At 39.2% G+C, this 14925-nt stretch overlaps 1 protein-coding gene across 1 annotated transcript; it reads left to right on the plus strand.

The window, feature by feature from the left end:
• The first annotated feature begins 6555 nt into the window (after nt 1-6555).
• On the plus strand, nt 6556-12764 carry TMEM50B (transmembrane protein 50B). The gene is made up of 6 exons (XM_009894882.1): nt 6556-6730; nt 7346-7458; nt 8484-8551; nt 9605-9697; nt 9919-9976; nt 12396-12764. Exons 1-6 carry the CDS (start codon nt 6632-6634, stop codon nt 12439-12441), a joined length of 477 nt encoding a protein of 158 aa, XP_009893184.1. The 5' UTR covers nt 6556-6631; the 3' UTR covers nt 12442-12764.
• The last annotated feature ends 2161 nt before the right edge of the window (nt 12765-14925 follow it).

The raw sequence follows: 14925 nt of genomic DNA on the forward strand, positions 1-14925 counted from the left end.
GGTCGCCGGTATCCGCGGCTGGGAACGGGGGGGGGAAGGACTGAGCGGAAAGTTTGAGATCCGTAGATGAAATTTTAAATTTTTTTTTTTTTTTTTTTCCCCTAAGTAACGCTGCCCTCAGCATAACAATTACCGTCAGGACTTTGATTGCCGCTTTGGGATTCTGCCTCGTATTGCCCCGTCATGGCTTGATCCCATTAAATAAATATCGATGCACGTAATATACTCCTATGGGCAAAAATAGGCCCGTGGATAATTGCAGAATTGATCTTTTTTTCTGCCTCTCTCAAGTCTTCAAACTTTAATAGCGTGCTCAAAGAATACTTGCTGTAAACAGCAGTCGGGTTGCTTTGGGGCTGAGCGTCACACAGATTCGTGTAAGGCTGTTTAATAACCTGTTTAATAATTTTGCCCCACAGCCTTATTTTTGTGTAAGTTCATTTAAAAGTTCCTTCTTTTTCTCCTTTTGTCTTTCTGTAATACTTAAAAACTAAACAATAGAGCATAGGGCTATAGTACATGGGAAACTGAAAGTGAAACTGCATGTAATTGCTGAAATGAGTGAATGGTCTAAAGACCCCCCCTTAAAAAAATTACAGTGGACTTGATAGAAATGTTCGCATAAGCTCCTTACAGTGACCCCGGCAAATACCTTTTCATAGCATGTGCATATGGGGAAAGTATGTGGCTTAAGGCATATTCTGATTGGTTGCTTATGGAAGGTGCTTCCGCCTTTGAGGAAAATAAAGTTTTCTTCTTGGCTTTAAATTTCTTTTCTTCCTTCTGTCTATTTTTTGCTTTCTTCTTTGGAAATAGGAAGACCCATTCTTTGCTAACCTGATAGTATTCCAGGGCCCTTGCGCAGCTTAAGACAGTTTTCTGTGTGCATAATTTTTCTATTTTCTTGCAATTGCTTTAATATTTTGTTCAAGTAATCAGTTCATTTTGGGAGAGAGAAACTGATTTTCAGATGAAAATTCTGAGCTCCGATTCTTGTGTTTCCGTTTCACTTCATTTGTCTGAATAATATACTAGTTGTTTTTATCTGAGTGCTCGTGTCTACCAAATATTATTTTTACAGTGAGTATGACTGTCCTTGTTAGTTCTTCAGTTACCAGTTTGTTCTTGTGAGTGTTCTTGTGTTTCTGTTTATTGGACCTGAGTGAGAAATGTTTCCCGAGAACAGTGGGAGAACCTGTCTGCCCTTGGAAAAGGGGAGGAGACAGACTGTAGGAAGGGCGTTGAAGGACAGCTAATGCAAAGGGGTTTACCCGTTTCCTTGGTGTGAAGTATGTGGATGTAAAAGTTTAAACCAAGAGAGTGAGTTTTGTACCTTTATCCAGGTAAGAAAGTCCAGCTGAAAGCATCAGTCTTCATCAGAGCTTTTTTTGTCTGTGTAGTAGGATACATTTGGGCTGAAACCTAGATGTGTATCCATATCAACCTGTATGAGGATAAACTGTAGCCCAGCTCTGGTGGTCTTGGTGGAGACTCAGCTTCACAATGTCACTGGTCTTTCACAGTTGAAATATAGCTTATTATTTTCTTCCTTCTTTGCTAGAGTGTTGAGAACTACATACATGTGGAACATTATCATAGAATCACAGAATGGGTTGGAAGGGACCTTCAGAGATCATCTAGTCCAGTTCCCCTGCCATGAGTAGGGACATCTTTCACTAGATCAGGTTGCTCGAAGCCCTGTCCAGCATGGCCATGAACACTTCCAGGGATGGGGCATCCACATCTTCTCTGGGCAACCTGTTCCAGTGTCTCACCATCCTCAGTAAAGAATTTCTGCCTTATGTCCAACCCTTCTGGTTTAAAACCATTGCTCCTTGTCCTGTCACTACAGACCTTGGTAAAAGGTTTCTCTCCATCTTTCTTACAAGCCCACTTTAAGTACTGAAAGGCCACAGTAAGGTGTCCCCAGAGCCTTCTCTTCTCCAGGCTGAACAGCCCCAACTCTCTCAGTCTGTCTTCATAGGCGAGATGTTCCAGCCTTCCCAAATGGGAGGCCCTCATTTTTGTGTCCCTCCTCTGGACCTGCTCTAACAGGTCCATGTCTGTCTTGTGCTGGGGAGCCCAGAGCGGGAGGCAGTCCTGCAAGTGGGGTCTCACGGAGGGGAGCAGAGAAGGAGAATCACCTCCCTCCACCTGCTTCTTGTTATGTACCCCAGGGTACAACTGGCTTTCTGGGCTGCAAGCATACATTGCTGGCCCATGTCCTCTTTTTTCCTACAAGGCTGCTCTCATTCCATTCATTCCCAAGTCAGTATTGATACTGAGGATTGCCCCAACCCGGATGCAGGACCTTGTACTTCATGAGGTTGGCATGAGCCCACTCCTCAAGCCTGTCAAGGTCCTCTGTATGTTGTCCCTTCCCTCTAGGATATCGCTGTAGCCCTTCCCTCCAGCGTATTAAAACCAATATTATATAAAAGCTAGGTGTTTATTTAACAACTTGTGAGTGGGCGGCCAAGCTGTTGCATTTGGGTTGGCTCTGTACTGTCTATCCTTCCCGTAAGTCTGATAGGCGCTTTGCTTACCTTTTAAATGAGAGCACGTGAAAGTAGTTGGTTGGATTATAGGCTGGGTAGTTCTGGCATCCTGCAGTCTGCTTCCTGCTCTCCTTTTTCATGGAAAACCCACAGCCCTTATTTGTCTTGCCTGCTACACGTGAGTGCCCTCAATCGGGTGTGCATTTGATCGAAGATGGCATTGTCTTCTCACAGAGAGGAGTATCCACACGTTGGTCACAGAATGTAGGCACGTTCAGTAAATGTTGGAAGAAATGGCGAATCGCTGCTTTTTAGTCATGTATCCGTGAAGTCTGTACGCATATGGAGCTATGTCAGTAGTGGGAGAAATGTTTAATTATTTTTACCGTTAAGTGGACCTCTCTTGAAATACCTGTATGAAGGACTCCTTTGCAGAGTTCTGGATGGCATGAGTTAATGTTTAGATCATCTTAGAAAAAGGGCAGTGGCGTTAGTACCTCTGTTTCCCTTTACTGCCAATTGTATTCTTGCATGCCTGCTCTAGCACTAACCTTTCTCTGTGAAATCAAAGCTATGTTCCGGCGTTAGACAATAATTCTAGACTTCTTGTCTGTGTTCTGTTGCAAATCCTCTGCACCTTGTATTTCCATGTTTCTCATCTTATTCCAGTGAAACAGAAGAATTGTGTTATCAGCAGTCTTGGTTGTAGAAAGACTGCCAGCAGATAGTGTATATCTCACCTGTTCACATTATGTAGGGTGCTTCTCTGCTGAGCACAAAGGTAAGGTGAAAGCAAAGTGCAGGTTTGTGAGCCAGCATCAGGCACCAAAAATACAATTTCTGTTAAAATTGCATGTTTTGACAGAAGGTTGCCCTGTATCTTAGAAGGTATTAAAAAAAAAAAAAAATCAACTTTTTCTGGGCTCTGTAGCTTCACTCATTTGTCACTAATGCAGTTGTGAAAACTCCATTTGATATCCAATACAATTAAGTATTGGGAGAGATTTTGTCTCGGATTTTTAAAGTGGGCAAAATGCCTCTGGTTTGTCACCTAATGTTTAAAAAAAACTTAATTATTGAGACATCTTTGTGCAATGTATGGTATCCATAACGTTTACAATTACTGACTGCTAAGTTGAAAGGGTTTTACTAGGATAAATGCTAGTCATTTTTTGGATTGGAAGTTGGCTTCTTATATTAGCTGGCAAAACAATCTATATATCCCCTTTAAATCATAGAAGGAAATTATTTTTTACATTTTGTTTCAGCCTTTTGAGCTACAGCATTTTTTGCAGCAATAAGAAGATCTCTTTCATTAACTCATCCAAGAATTTAAAAGGCTATTTCTTAAGCATCACAGAAGCATTGAGGTTGGAAGGCACCTCTGGAGGGCATCTGCTCCAATGCCCCTGCTCAAGCAGGGCCACCCAGAGCCAGTTGCTCAGATGGCTTCTAAATATCTCCAGGGATGGAGATTCCACAGCTTCTCTGGGCAACCTGTGCCTGTGCCGGGTCACCCGCGCAGTAAAAAAGTGTTTCCTGATGTTCAGAGAGAACCTCCTGTGTTTCAGTTTGTGCCCATTGCCTCTGGTCCTGGCCCTGGGCACCACTGAGAAAAGCCCAGCTCTGTCCTCTTTGCACCCTCCCTTCAGGTGTTTATACACACTGGTAAGATCCCCCTGAGCCTTCTCTTCTCCAGGCTGAACAGTCCCAGCTCTCTCAGCCCTTCCTTATAGAAGAGGTGCTCCAGTCCCTTCATCATCTCTGTGGGCTTTCACTGGGCTCTCTCCAGTGTGTCCATGTCTCTCTTGTACTGAGGAGCCCAAACCTGGACGCGGTGCTCCAGGTGTGGCCTCACCGGTGCTGAGTAGAGGGGAAGGATCATCTCCCTCAACCTTTTTGCAAAACTCCTCCTGATGCAGCCCAGGATACCACTCACCTTCTTTGAAGTAAGGGCACATCTCTGGCTCATGTTCAACTTGGTGTCCACCAGGACCTCCAGGTCCTTTTCTGCCAAGCTGCTTGCCAGCTTGGTGGCCCCCACCACATACTGGTGCATGGGGTTGTTCCTCCCTAGGTACAAGACTGGGAAATTTCCCTTGTTGAACTTCATGAGGTTCCTGTCAGCACATTTCTCCAGCCTGTCAAGGTCTCTCTGGATGGCATCTGGCTAACTTATGTTGTTGTTGACATACCTGAAAATTTTTTTCCAGTGGCTTTTCTTTACTTGCTTTCTGAATTGCAGGAGAACTTTACGTTATGTTTGAAGGAGGTGATTTTATTTAGATATGTTAATACTATTTCAGTGGTTCATTGTGGGGAAAAAAAAATCCAAAGGAAAATAGAGCTCTGAAGAAACACGGCTTCAGTCATTCTGAAAACGACTGAAAGTGTCTTTAGAGGCAAGGTAATAACTTTGGTCGGTTTGCCATAACCACTGTTGTGTTCAGCGGGGAGAAGAAATAGCGCAGCACATTTGTCTATTTACTCCTGCCTGTGGCCAGCCGCAGCGCGGGCTGAGAACCGTGTCCTCCGTAGTGACACCAGCAATGGGAACCGTGAGCTGTGCTGCGGTGTGGGTGGGCAAGGAGCCGGCAGGGGCAGGGAGGGTTTACTGCAGGGTGAGGAGGAGACGCATTCACGGTTTGAAGAGGAACAAATAAAGTACAGATGGAGCCATTTTAAGAGTGGAAAAGAAGGAAGGGCTGTAGGAGCAGTCATAAATCTGTGGCAGTACAGTGCGGCAATTTTGTGTGAAAGTTTTAGAAAGAATAGAGATCTGAAAATTGCTAAGTAAAGGTGTAATCTAGCAAAATAACTATGTGGTTGAGCCCAGATACTGAACAAAAATAAAATAATTTTGGAATTGAGTGATTGATTTTAGTTCTTTAAGGTAGCTTCATAACTGTGGATGGATTTCTGGAATTAGATTCAGGAGGACAAACTTTTATCTTATTCATAGGAGGTGGCTTGTGTTTGTAGCGTAGGCAAACCCTGTTTGTTTATTTTTAGTTCACTACTTTGTGTGGACTTCTAATTACTGTTATTAACCAGAAAAATGTTCTACATCAGTCTGTCCTGTAACGTAATCTTAAAGGACATTTGTCTGTTATTAGCCTCTAACAAGTATCTGGAAATTATTTATGGCAGGTTGGGAAAATACAGAAGTTGACAATACTGAATCATAAGAGAACAGCATTAAGAGCGGCTGTGAGTCACTGCTAAACAGAAAAACTGTAAATATTCTAACTTCTGATACTCAAACTATATACGCTAATCGTCTTATGCTGTGAGAATAGAAGCAGTGTGGTGCAGAACTTTTTATAGCTACTGTCTCACCAGATTGAGAACTGTGTTGTTTCAGTAGCCACTTTGTAACACTAATTAACTTTGCTTTCCTCTTCCTGTATTTAACGTTCTGTGTGATCCTCTCAGTGAAGCGGGACATTCTTTACCCTTGGTATTAGTTGATTCACTGAGTTGATCCCCTTTTCCCTGTGTTAGAAAAGCACTACGTTATCTGTCTTATTTGGAGACTGGAAATATGGGTATCTTATGCAAGGTTCCTTGGCCTGACTCAAAGACCAAGTTCTGGTCTGCGCATGAAGCCCTGTTGTATGTATCTTTCTTTTTTTTAACTGCTAATGCCAGGGAGAGCATTATGGTTTGAAGATGAAACTTAGATTGAAATACTCGCTTTTTTTCTCCTGATTTTTGCTTGCTTTTATTTTCATGTTTCATACATTTGAACAAAGAGTGCATTCTATTTAATTTCTCTTCTGTTTCAGATACGATTATTTATATATAATGCATATGGTTTTGGGTTGTGTAAAGGTTTTATTTTGTGATTCTGTTTGTAAGCTAGGTGTTTGGTGTTTGGTTTTTTTTTGTTGTTTTTTTTTTTTTTAAATATATCTCAATATAGAATCCATAGAATATATGGAATACTTAATTTTGTAAAAGAACCCGCCACACTGTAAAAATTGCTCATGAGAGTTGTCAAACGTCTCAAGATTTTGCTACTTTGTATTAAATGCCTCTTTGGCTGTGTTTCAGGTATTTGGGACACAGTTGTTAATGGAAAAATTCATGTATAAGTACAAAATAAGAAGGGCAATCTAATCTTAGAAGAAATGGCAGGATTCCTAGACAACTTCCGGTGGCCAGAGTGTGAGTGCATCGACTGGAGTGAAAGAAGAAATGCCATCGCTTCAATAGTTGCGGGTGTATTGGTAAGTTTTGAGAGGATGTGAATTGTAACTGTGTTGACAAATTTGGAAGTACGACAAACAGTTACATCTTTTGTTTCAAATTTTGTGAAGTTTCACTCTCAACTGCAGCTCAATCCAGTATATTTCTTTAATTTTTTTTTAAAGTGTAATTGTTAGGGTTTTTATGAGTCACATAACTTTGCATTTTCTCTGATAATGCTGTACCATTTCTGCTCTCTCTTCTTTAAAAAAGATATAAATTCCTAGTGGATTTTTTTCATAATTAGATATGTTAGAACACCTATGTCATACATAGTTTGTATCTCATATGTGTTTAGAATCTGGATTCTTGTTCTTAAAGCTATAAAGGGAATTTAACCATACACTGATACTTAATTTGAATAGAAAATGTGACTGATTCCCAGATGCTCCTCCTAAAACATCAATGTTAAGGTTTATGCAGAACTTGCATGTCAAACAGATCTAATAGTCCGACTTAAAGCTACTACCTTTCTCGAATAGTTTGTACTTGTTAAAAGATAATTAAACTGATGGCATGTGTGAACATTTGCCATGTTTCATCTGCCTGTCTCTGTACACCTCCAGCCTCGTAGTACTGGTCTGTTTTATTTCTAGTTTTTCACAGGTTGGTGGATAATGATAGATGCTGCAGTAGTTTACCCTAAGCCAGAACAAATGAACCATGCGTTCCATACCTGTGGGGTGTTTTCAACACTAGCTTTTTTCATGTAAGTATATATAAAGGGAGTTCTTATAAACTAAACATGAGCTGTTAAACACGGTTTTTACTAGTCAATAAGGTATATGATAAAACTGTGAATCGCTTGGTTATAAATTACTTACGAGTAATCTTGTCATACCTTTCTGCATGGCGATGTAAAAGCCTTCTCCTATGGCCTTTGTTTCTGATTGTAGTCTGTGTATTTATTGTTCTGTCTATCCCTCGCCATCTGGTTAAGGTAAATTTCTTTTCCTGTGCACTTTGGCTCAATGTAAGAAAGAAGACCTTCCTTTATCCAAGTGGCTTTCTGTAATAAGTGTTTAGTTTCCTAGATCAAAATTAATGTAATGCTGCCTAGTTGCTTACCTCAATATAAAGTATTTGACTGCGTTTTCCACTGTTTTTAAATAATTTTTGCAGCTGTCTCTCACCCAAAACTTCCTCAAATGGGAGAGGTCATAGCATTATAGCTACTATTTTCTTTTACTGAATTGTACAAAATTGGTAAGAAAAAAAGATGCATTTGGATATGCAAGATCTTAATGCTTGGGATCTGACAGTTTCTGTTTTTTTTTCCTTAGCAATGTGACTTATTCTAAGAAAATGTATTGTCCCTCTTTACAGGGTGTCTCTCACTTGAATACTTATGGTATTCATTGTGAAGGAAAGCAACTTGTATCATCATCATGAGAGCACTGTGTTTTATTCCTGTGAAGTGGCTTTAGATATTTTAAAAACTTAAAAAGCCAGAAAGCAACCAGGAATATTTCAATCACTATGAAGGGCAATTCTTTCATCTTACAGGTCTGTTAATGTAAAAATTTAAGTAAAACTTATGAACAAATACGGGATTTGCTTGAAATCCAGTTGGAATCCTTCCATTTAGGGACATGTAATAATAGTATGTGACTATACAGAATGCCAAGTAATTTTCCCAGAATTTCTCGCATCTTAAAAAAAGCTAGCTTTTTACTTACAATTTTATTAGAAAATCAATTTTATCTGAAGTGTGTAAACTTTTTTTGTTCCTAGGATAAATGCTGTATCAAATGCACAGGTGAGAGGAGACAGCTACAGTGACGGATGTTTAGGAAGAACAGGTAAATTAACAATTATGTTGAGTTGAAAGATGATTATTTAGTTGTTGTTTTTTTTTTTTCTAAGTGGTGGCTAAACAAATAATAATCAGAAGTTCAGGAGCAGGAGAGAACTTCTGTGAAGTTGATTTCTTTACAAAGTTAACACTCGGAGATTAGTACTGTCTGCATTAAAAAGGTGAACTTACCAAAATGCAACTTCTGTATATCTTGAATACCTAAACTTTCCTCTGCCAATCCTGTATAGCTGCTGGAAGAAATGAGTTTCTGCCTTGTGGTAGGCTGTGGAGCAGACATTCCTTAAGAATGTCTTATTTTAGAATGTGTTGCAAACATTCCGTTTCCTCTGTATGTCACCTACTGTGTGGTGTCTGTGGACCTGCTGTCCTCTCTCTGCTTTCATTCATAATTCCCATACTATTCCCATGTGGATCCCAGCATCTGTTTTCATGTGATTTGTAGAATGCGTCACAGGAAATCTGGTAGGATTTACTGATTTTTGACCTAGCGTACGATGCTTTTTTCTGTGTCATTCATAAATCAGCTCAAGAGAATCTTTGTATAGAAATATTTTTCCATTCCCATGAGTGAACAGGTTGATATTTTCAATGGCCGCATCTTCCTTTTTCAGCAGGTAATGTCTACCTACGGGAGATGTTGCCCATCTGAAAATACCTTTCTGAAGTAAATGCAGGAAGGGTTTGGTTTACGTACCCTGTTGGAATCCCATCTTCACCTCAGAAACACTATAGCTTTGGCAAAGTATCTCATCGTTATTCCACTCCCAGTTGCGTTAAATGATGTTATAGGCATTCCCTGTAGGTGAGGGGAAACTTCTGGTAGTTGTGTCTGCTCACTTAAATGTGGGGAATCCAACTCCTATGTGTTTTACTAGTGAAGGCAAATTTTGGTTTATTTTGTCCTTCATACAGGGTTTAGCCCTTTCCCTTTGTGCCTTCAGCAAGATAACGTATTGTATGACAGTAGTAGCTTGGATCATCTGTCACTGTGGATAATAGTATACGTGGTTCTCAGAGGTTTTAATATTTCCTGCAGGTGCTCGTGTCTGGCTCTTCATTGGCTTTATGTTGATGTTTGGTTCACTTATTGCTTCAATGTGGATTCTTTTTGGAGCATATGTTACACAGAGTAAGTTTGGATTTTTTTTTTTTTTTTATTTTCACATATGGAGAAGTACTTCTGCTGTCAGCCAAAAGGCAGAAAGTCCAGAAGAATCAAAGTGTGTGGTCTGTTCTGGTCAGATCTAGTTTTATAGTTAGATCATTTTTAGATCAATACTATGAATAGTGTTTTAAATACACCTTCCAACAGAAAATAACTTAATATTTCCTTTGTTACTTACTTTGCAGACACTAATGTTTACCCTGGATTAGCAGTGTTTTTCCAAAATGCGTTGATATTTTTCAGGTAAGTTATCTGGGCAAATTTACTTCCTTCCAAAGGAGTATCTGACTTACCTACTTCAGTGCACACTGATACTCCTGGAAAATAAGTTCTGAAAGCTGGATGCTGACTCCAGGCTTGACCTTCCAAAACGTGGACTTTGCTCCTCTCAATGTAGCGCCTTCCATATTTCAGTTTATTACCCACCCTGACCTTTACTTGAGGAGGGTGGCATGTAAGCCAAAGGGACCTCTTGGGTCACTGAGTAAACTGGCATCGTACAGAAAACTGATGTGATATTATTCAATGCATAAACTGATCAAACTATTTCTTAAAACCTATTTTTTTTTACTCCTTTTTTTTTCTACTCCCTTTGCTCCAGTGCTTAGAAACAATGTTTTATTTGCCCCTTCTCAGCCCATGAGAGGCTCTTCGTTGCCCTCACATTCCTGTTAGTCCAGCTCTTTCTGGTCTCACTGAATTTACAGCTGTAGAAGGTGGATGACCAAGGCTATAGACAGTATTCTGGAGGGATATTGTCAGTGTTATGGCAATAATGCTTTCATCTCTGTACTGCAAGTACCGTGGCATATATCTGAACGGCACTAGGTGGGACATCCTATTGCTCTTTTCCTGACTATTTCATACCAATGGCTCGACTATCTGATAATTGATACACCTGGCATTGTTGCTACTGAATGAGCTTTCAGTTATTAAGAGCAATGTTTTCTTTATCCTTAGAGCATGGCGGTACGTTTTGTAATATTGCACTTAGATCAATTTCTCTTATTTTGCTTAATATCACTAAGTATATTATATGACACTTTGAAACTATTTGTATCTGTAGTAACTCCTTTTATGTGTATAATTCATTCTGCAATCCATTAATTTTATTAATTAATAAAAGACAATGAAAGCATTAAATAGTGTAACTTCTGAGATCAGTCACTGAAAAAGTCCACATAACCTCCTCTTGTGCAAGTTCTTACGCACTTAATGTGATAACAGTTTTCCTTCTAGTACCGTATCAAATGCTTTGCAGCGAGCTGGACTGACTGGCTCAATTATGCTTTCCTGTTTGGAAAATCAGTTATGCTCTTGCAGAAAATAACAGTTCCTAAATCTCTTCTGTAGTCTTGCACGTGATTGAAACGCGATACTGATGAAGACAGACTTTTGAGAATAGTTTTGCCATGCGTGAAATCTTTAGTCTTATTGAGTAGTTCGAAGAACTCATTTCTGAAGCTGCTTTTTGTTTCTGAAAGTGTCTTTCTTTAGTTTCTGTTGTACTCCATGTGTAGATATATTTTAGTCTTTTTTTTTTCTTTTGTCTTCTAAAATTTGTATGCTAGGTATGAACTGTGAGACAAATTACAACCTTTTTATTAAAAAAAAAAATAAATAGAAAAAAGTTTTATCTCACCATGCACTTTAGGCAGTAACTTCTGATAAGTACACCCACTGCCATAGACTCCTTTTCCTTGGACCAGACCTGGGTCAATCAGCGATGCCCTTCTCAATGTCCTTACCAAACCTTTTGTTCTGATTGAATCAGATGCTTTTTCATCAGTGTTGTTCCATAATGTCTGTATTTCCTGAACCATGTGTCTTCTTCAGGACTTGTGCTTCAGCCCTGCATGTTACACCACCTTTTTTTTTATTTATTTAGTTTAACATGCTGTATTAGTAGTTCTCTTCTCTAGTTAATTTCCCAGGTGTCTACCTTGTTTTACTTATCATCGCTTGTTATGGTTGTTCTCAGTGTCAGTATTTCTTATTTCCCTCCCTCCACATTCTCTTATGATTTAGTATGACTGTGCCCTTCTTTACCACCTGTTTGTTGGCTATAAGAAAAAAATAACTTAAAGTAGAAGGAATAATAAGGAAATCATCCTTGTTTTTGTTCCCTCAACATTTTTTTTTTTATTCATAACAATATTTAATTGCATCCAACATTATAAAAGGAATTTTAGAAATCAAATTGCAATTTGGATCTCACTTGTCCACCACAGGATTAATATTCTTTCTCATTTGCTCATAAAAAATTAGTTGCTGAGATTTTATCCTAGTGTGATGCATTATGTTCAGCTGATTGCCAGATGCCAGCCTGAGACTCTCTGCTCTGTAACTCTGTGGATCGATCCTAGAATCTCTTAAATACAAGGTATTTTTTTTCCTTTGAGAGGGCAGCTGCTTTTACTGTGAGACTGGCTTTTTTTTTTTTTATTTGAGCAGTTGCTTCAGCTGGATCTCGCAGTTCTAGCAATGCATAGTAAATTAAATATAGGTATAAAAACCAGGTACTGACTTGAATAAAAGTTAGGGTTACTGGAGGGATGTTGATTTGCAGCGTAGATAGTATAAAATTATAAGGATACTGTTAAAATTACCTTTTCCACCTTATGTATGGTCTGATTTATTTTTTTTTCCCCCCCTCCTTTAGTACTCTGATCTACAAGTTTGGAAGAACAGAAGAGTTATGGGGATGAGAGATCACGTATAGCATTGTCTATTCCATAGTTGCTATGTCGTACGATGTATGTAGATATATTTACATTTATTTGTTCTTGTTTTGCTTTCTAAATTGTATGGACTGAGACAAATTACAGTTTCTGTAATAAGCTCCCTCTTTTCACAGGACAGATTTGTGAATATGTACATACGACTGTATATATATCTTAAAAAGGGAATGTCGGGCTCTCTGAAATAATCTTTGGGCTTATTTCTTCAAATACATGGGTTTCCATCAACTCCTAAGACTTGATCTTCCGAACCTTCACGTGTGTCAGAGACTTCAGTGGAACTGTTAGTGAACAAGCAGGAGAAAGCCTGTCCCCTGTAGTAGGGGTTGTTGCTTTTATGCGTAGGTGAGCTAGAGCCAATTTTGCGAGGGCTGCCTGTGTAACCTGATGGAGTAGCCAGCGCATGGATGTGACCCGGCTAAGCCTGTATTTAATGAGGGTAAATTCTACTGTATGCTGAGATAAGAGCTGATTTTAAGAATTTTGTATAACTCTTCAGAAAAATATAAAGTAGCTATTTTTTTGTAAAAGGTTACGAATTTTTAAACAAGGCCCTATATTAAGCAGGTTCTGTGTGGCAAATCAAACTGGACTTCTGATTGCTGTAGCACAAATGACATTTGGTAGCACCACAGTCCTTAGAATTAATTTCATGCTGTTCAGTGTAATAGATACCAATTAGTATGTAATATATTCACTCATATTAGAATACCAAAAAAACCCAAACAAAACTGATGTCAGTCATACTTAAGAAATATAAAGAATAAACAGGGGTCAGACTAACATCTTTGAAATTCTGCTAGCGTAATTTTCTTCAGGTGAAACTTTTTGCTGATAAGTGAACAGTTATCCTGCTACCTGTTACCTTTTCGATTTAAAAGGCAAACATTTCAAGTGGGGATATAGTAGATGTATTTATTGCTAACAATCTTACCTTGAAATAATTGCCAGTTTTAGGACTGCCCTTTGCCCCAGTTAAAATGTATTTATCTCCTACATTTCATGGGCACTTTATGGGAATGCTTCCATTATTGAAATCCCGTTTCTTCTAGCTGGAGTATACAGAAAGGGCAGACAATGACGTTTTATAGCTTTGGGCTGATCTTGTACATTCATCTTGCTATTAGCGACTTCCTTATCTCATCAGTTCTATGTGGTTTTTAAAGCATTTGAATCTACCTTGTGTCTAAAAGCTTTTATAACTTTCCGTGTATCGAGATCGCTGACCAAACGGTATTAAACTGCAGAATGCAATTTCTGTGCATGGTTACTGTATACTGTTAGTCATCGACCTGCTCCCTTGTGGGAATCACTCCAGTGGACAGAATATGAAGCAAATACTGCAGCTGAAATTGTGCTACTGGCTAGACCAACTTCATCCCCGTTTCACCATCCTGCAGTGAGTTAGGAGCTATTCACCGGTGTTAATCATAGCTTTGTACATAAGTTATCTGGTTGTAATTTCAGAAAACTGCAATAAACTTTATCTTACGTTCTCAAAATAGTGAACTTCACGTAGTAATTGTACAATACTTTACTTAATAGCTCAATTAGTATTGATCTTTAAGTGACTCTTACACCAGCTAATAAGTAAGCACAAGGTTTTTGTTTTCAGGTCTATCAGTTTCTTGCTTAGGAGACTGGGAATGGTTGTTGGCTTTTTTACTGAGAAACAAGTGTAGCCTATAACTAATCCCACTTAGGGGATTTTCCACCCTGACACTTGACCAGCACAAGCTAAGCGTTTGACTCCGGAAGAACTCTTCTGGCTTGCTTTAATGCAAGTGCCTGGTTAAAAACCAGCTTTCTTCAGAGCTGGGCAAGAGCTTTCTGAGGTTACCTGCTTTTCCTACCAGAAACTTGCTTTCTTGCAAGTATTTCTTGACCATCCCTTCTGGTTTTAGAGAACTGGAATGGTCATGCTCTGTAAACAGCTGCTAAGAGGAGAAAAGAGACAGCTTTGAGGATGTGTCTTTTCTGGTGTCCTAAGGTGAAAACAGGCGTAGTGTAAGAACCATGCAGGCTTCATTCAGACTGTCCCGAGGTGCAGTTTTACACCATGGGTAGTTCCAGCCCAGGCTAAAGTGGAGAGGTATGGTTCATTTCAGTTAAGGCCTTGGCCCACTACAGTTGGCAGTTGTGAAGAGTTGCGAAGGTTTTTAACTTCGGCCTATTTGTATAACTGTACAAATACTTAGTAACAACTATCTCTAATAGAAGTCTAGTGTGGGGCTTAGTCAGGAAGTTGTATGCTGTATTGCTAAATAATCACAGGAGGTGTTTCAACTGCTTTCTTATCTATATGTCCTCTATAACACATGTAGGTGGTTCCTTCTGCAAGCCTGTAGTTCTTCATTTGTTTACAGCACAGTATAGAAAAAGAACATGGATGAACTTAAAAGCAGGTATTACGCAGCATGTGGCTGACTTGAAAATTCTTACCAGACTTGA

The sequence above is a fragment of the Charadrius vociferus genome, unplaced genomic scaffold (genome assembly GCF_000708025.1).
Source record: "Charadrius vociferus isolate BGI_N301 unplaced genomic scaffold, ASM70802v2 scaffold201, whole genome shotgun sequence".
Classification (NCBI taxonomy): Eukaryota; Metazoa; Chordata; class Aves; order Charadriiformes; family Charadriidae; genus Charadrius; species Charadrius vociferus.

Bases quoted from the DNA above. Each gene is read 5' to 3' on its own strand.
- TMEM50B (XM_009894882.1), top strand. From the start codon at position 6,632: ATGGCAGGATTCCTAGACAACTTCCGGTGGCCAGAGTGTGAGTGCATC. The intron at 8,552-9,604 runs GTAAATTAACAA...TATTTCCTGCAG, and splicing joins CGGATGTTTAGGAAGAACAG to GTGCTCGTGTCTGGCTCTTC. The intron at 9,977-12,395 runs GTAAGTTATCTG...CCCCTCCTTTAG, and splicing joins AATGCGTTGATATTTTTCAG to TACTCTGATCTACAAGTTTG.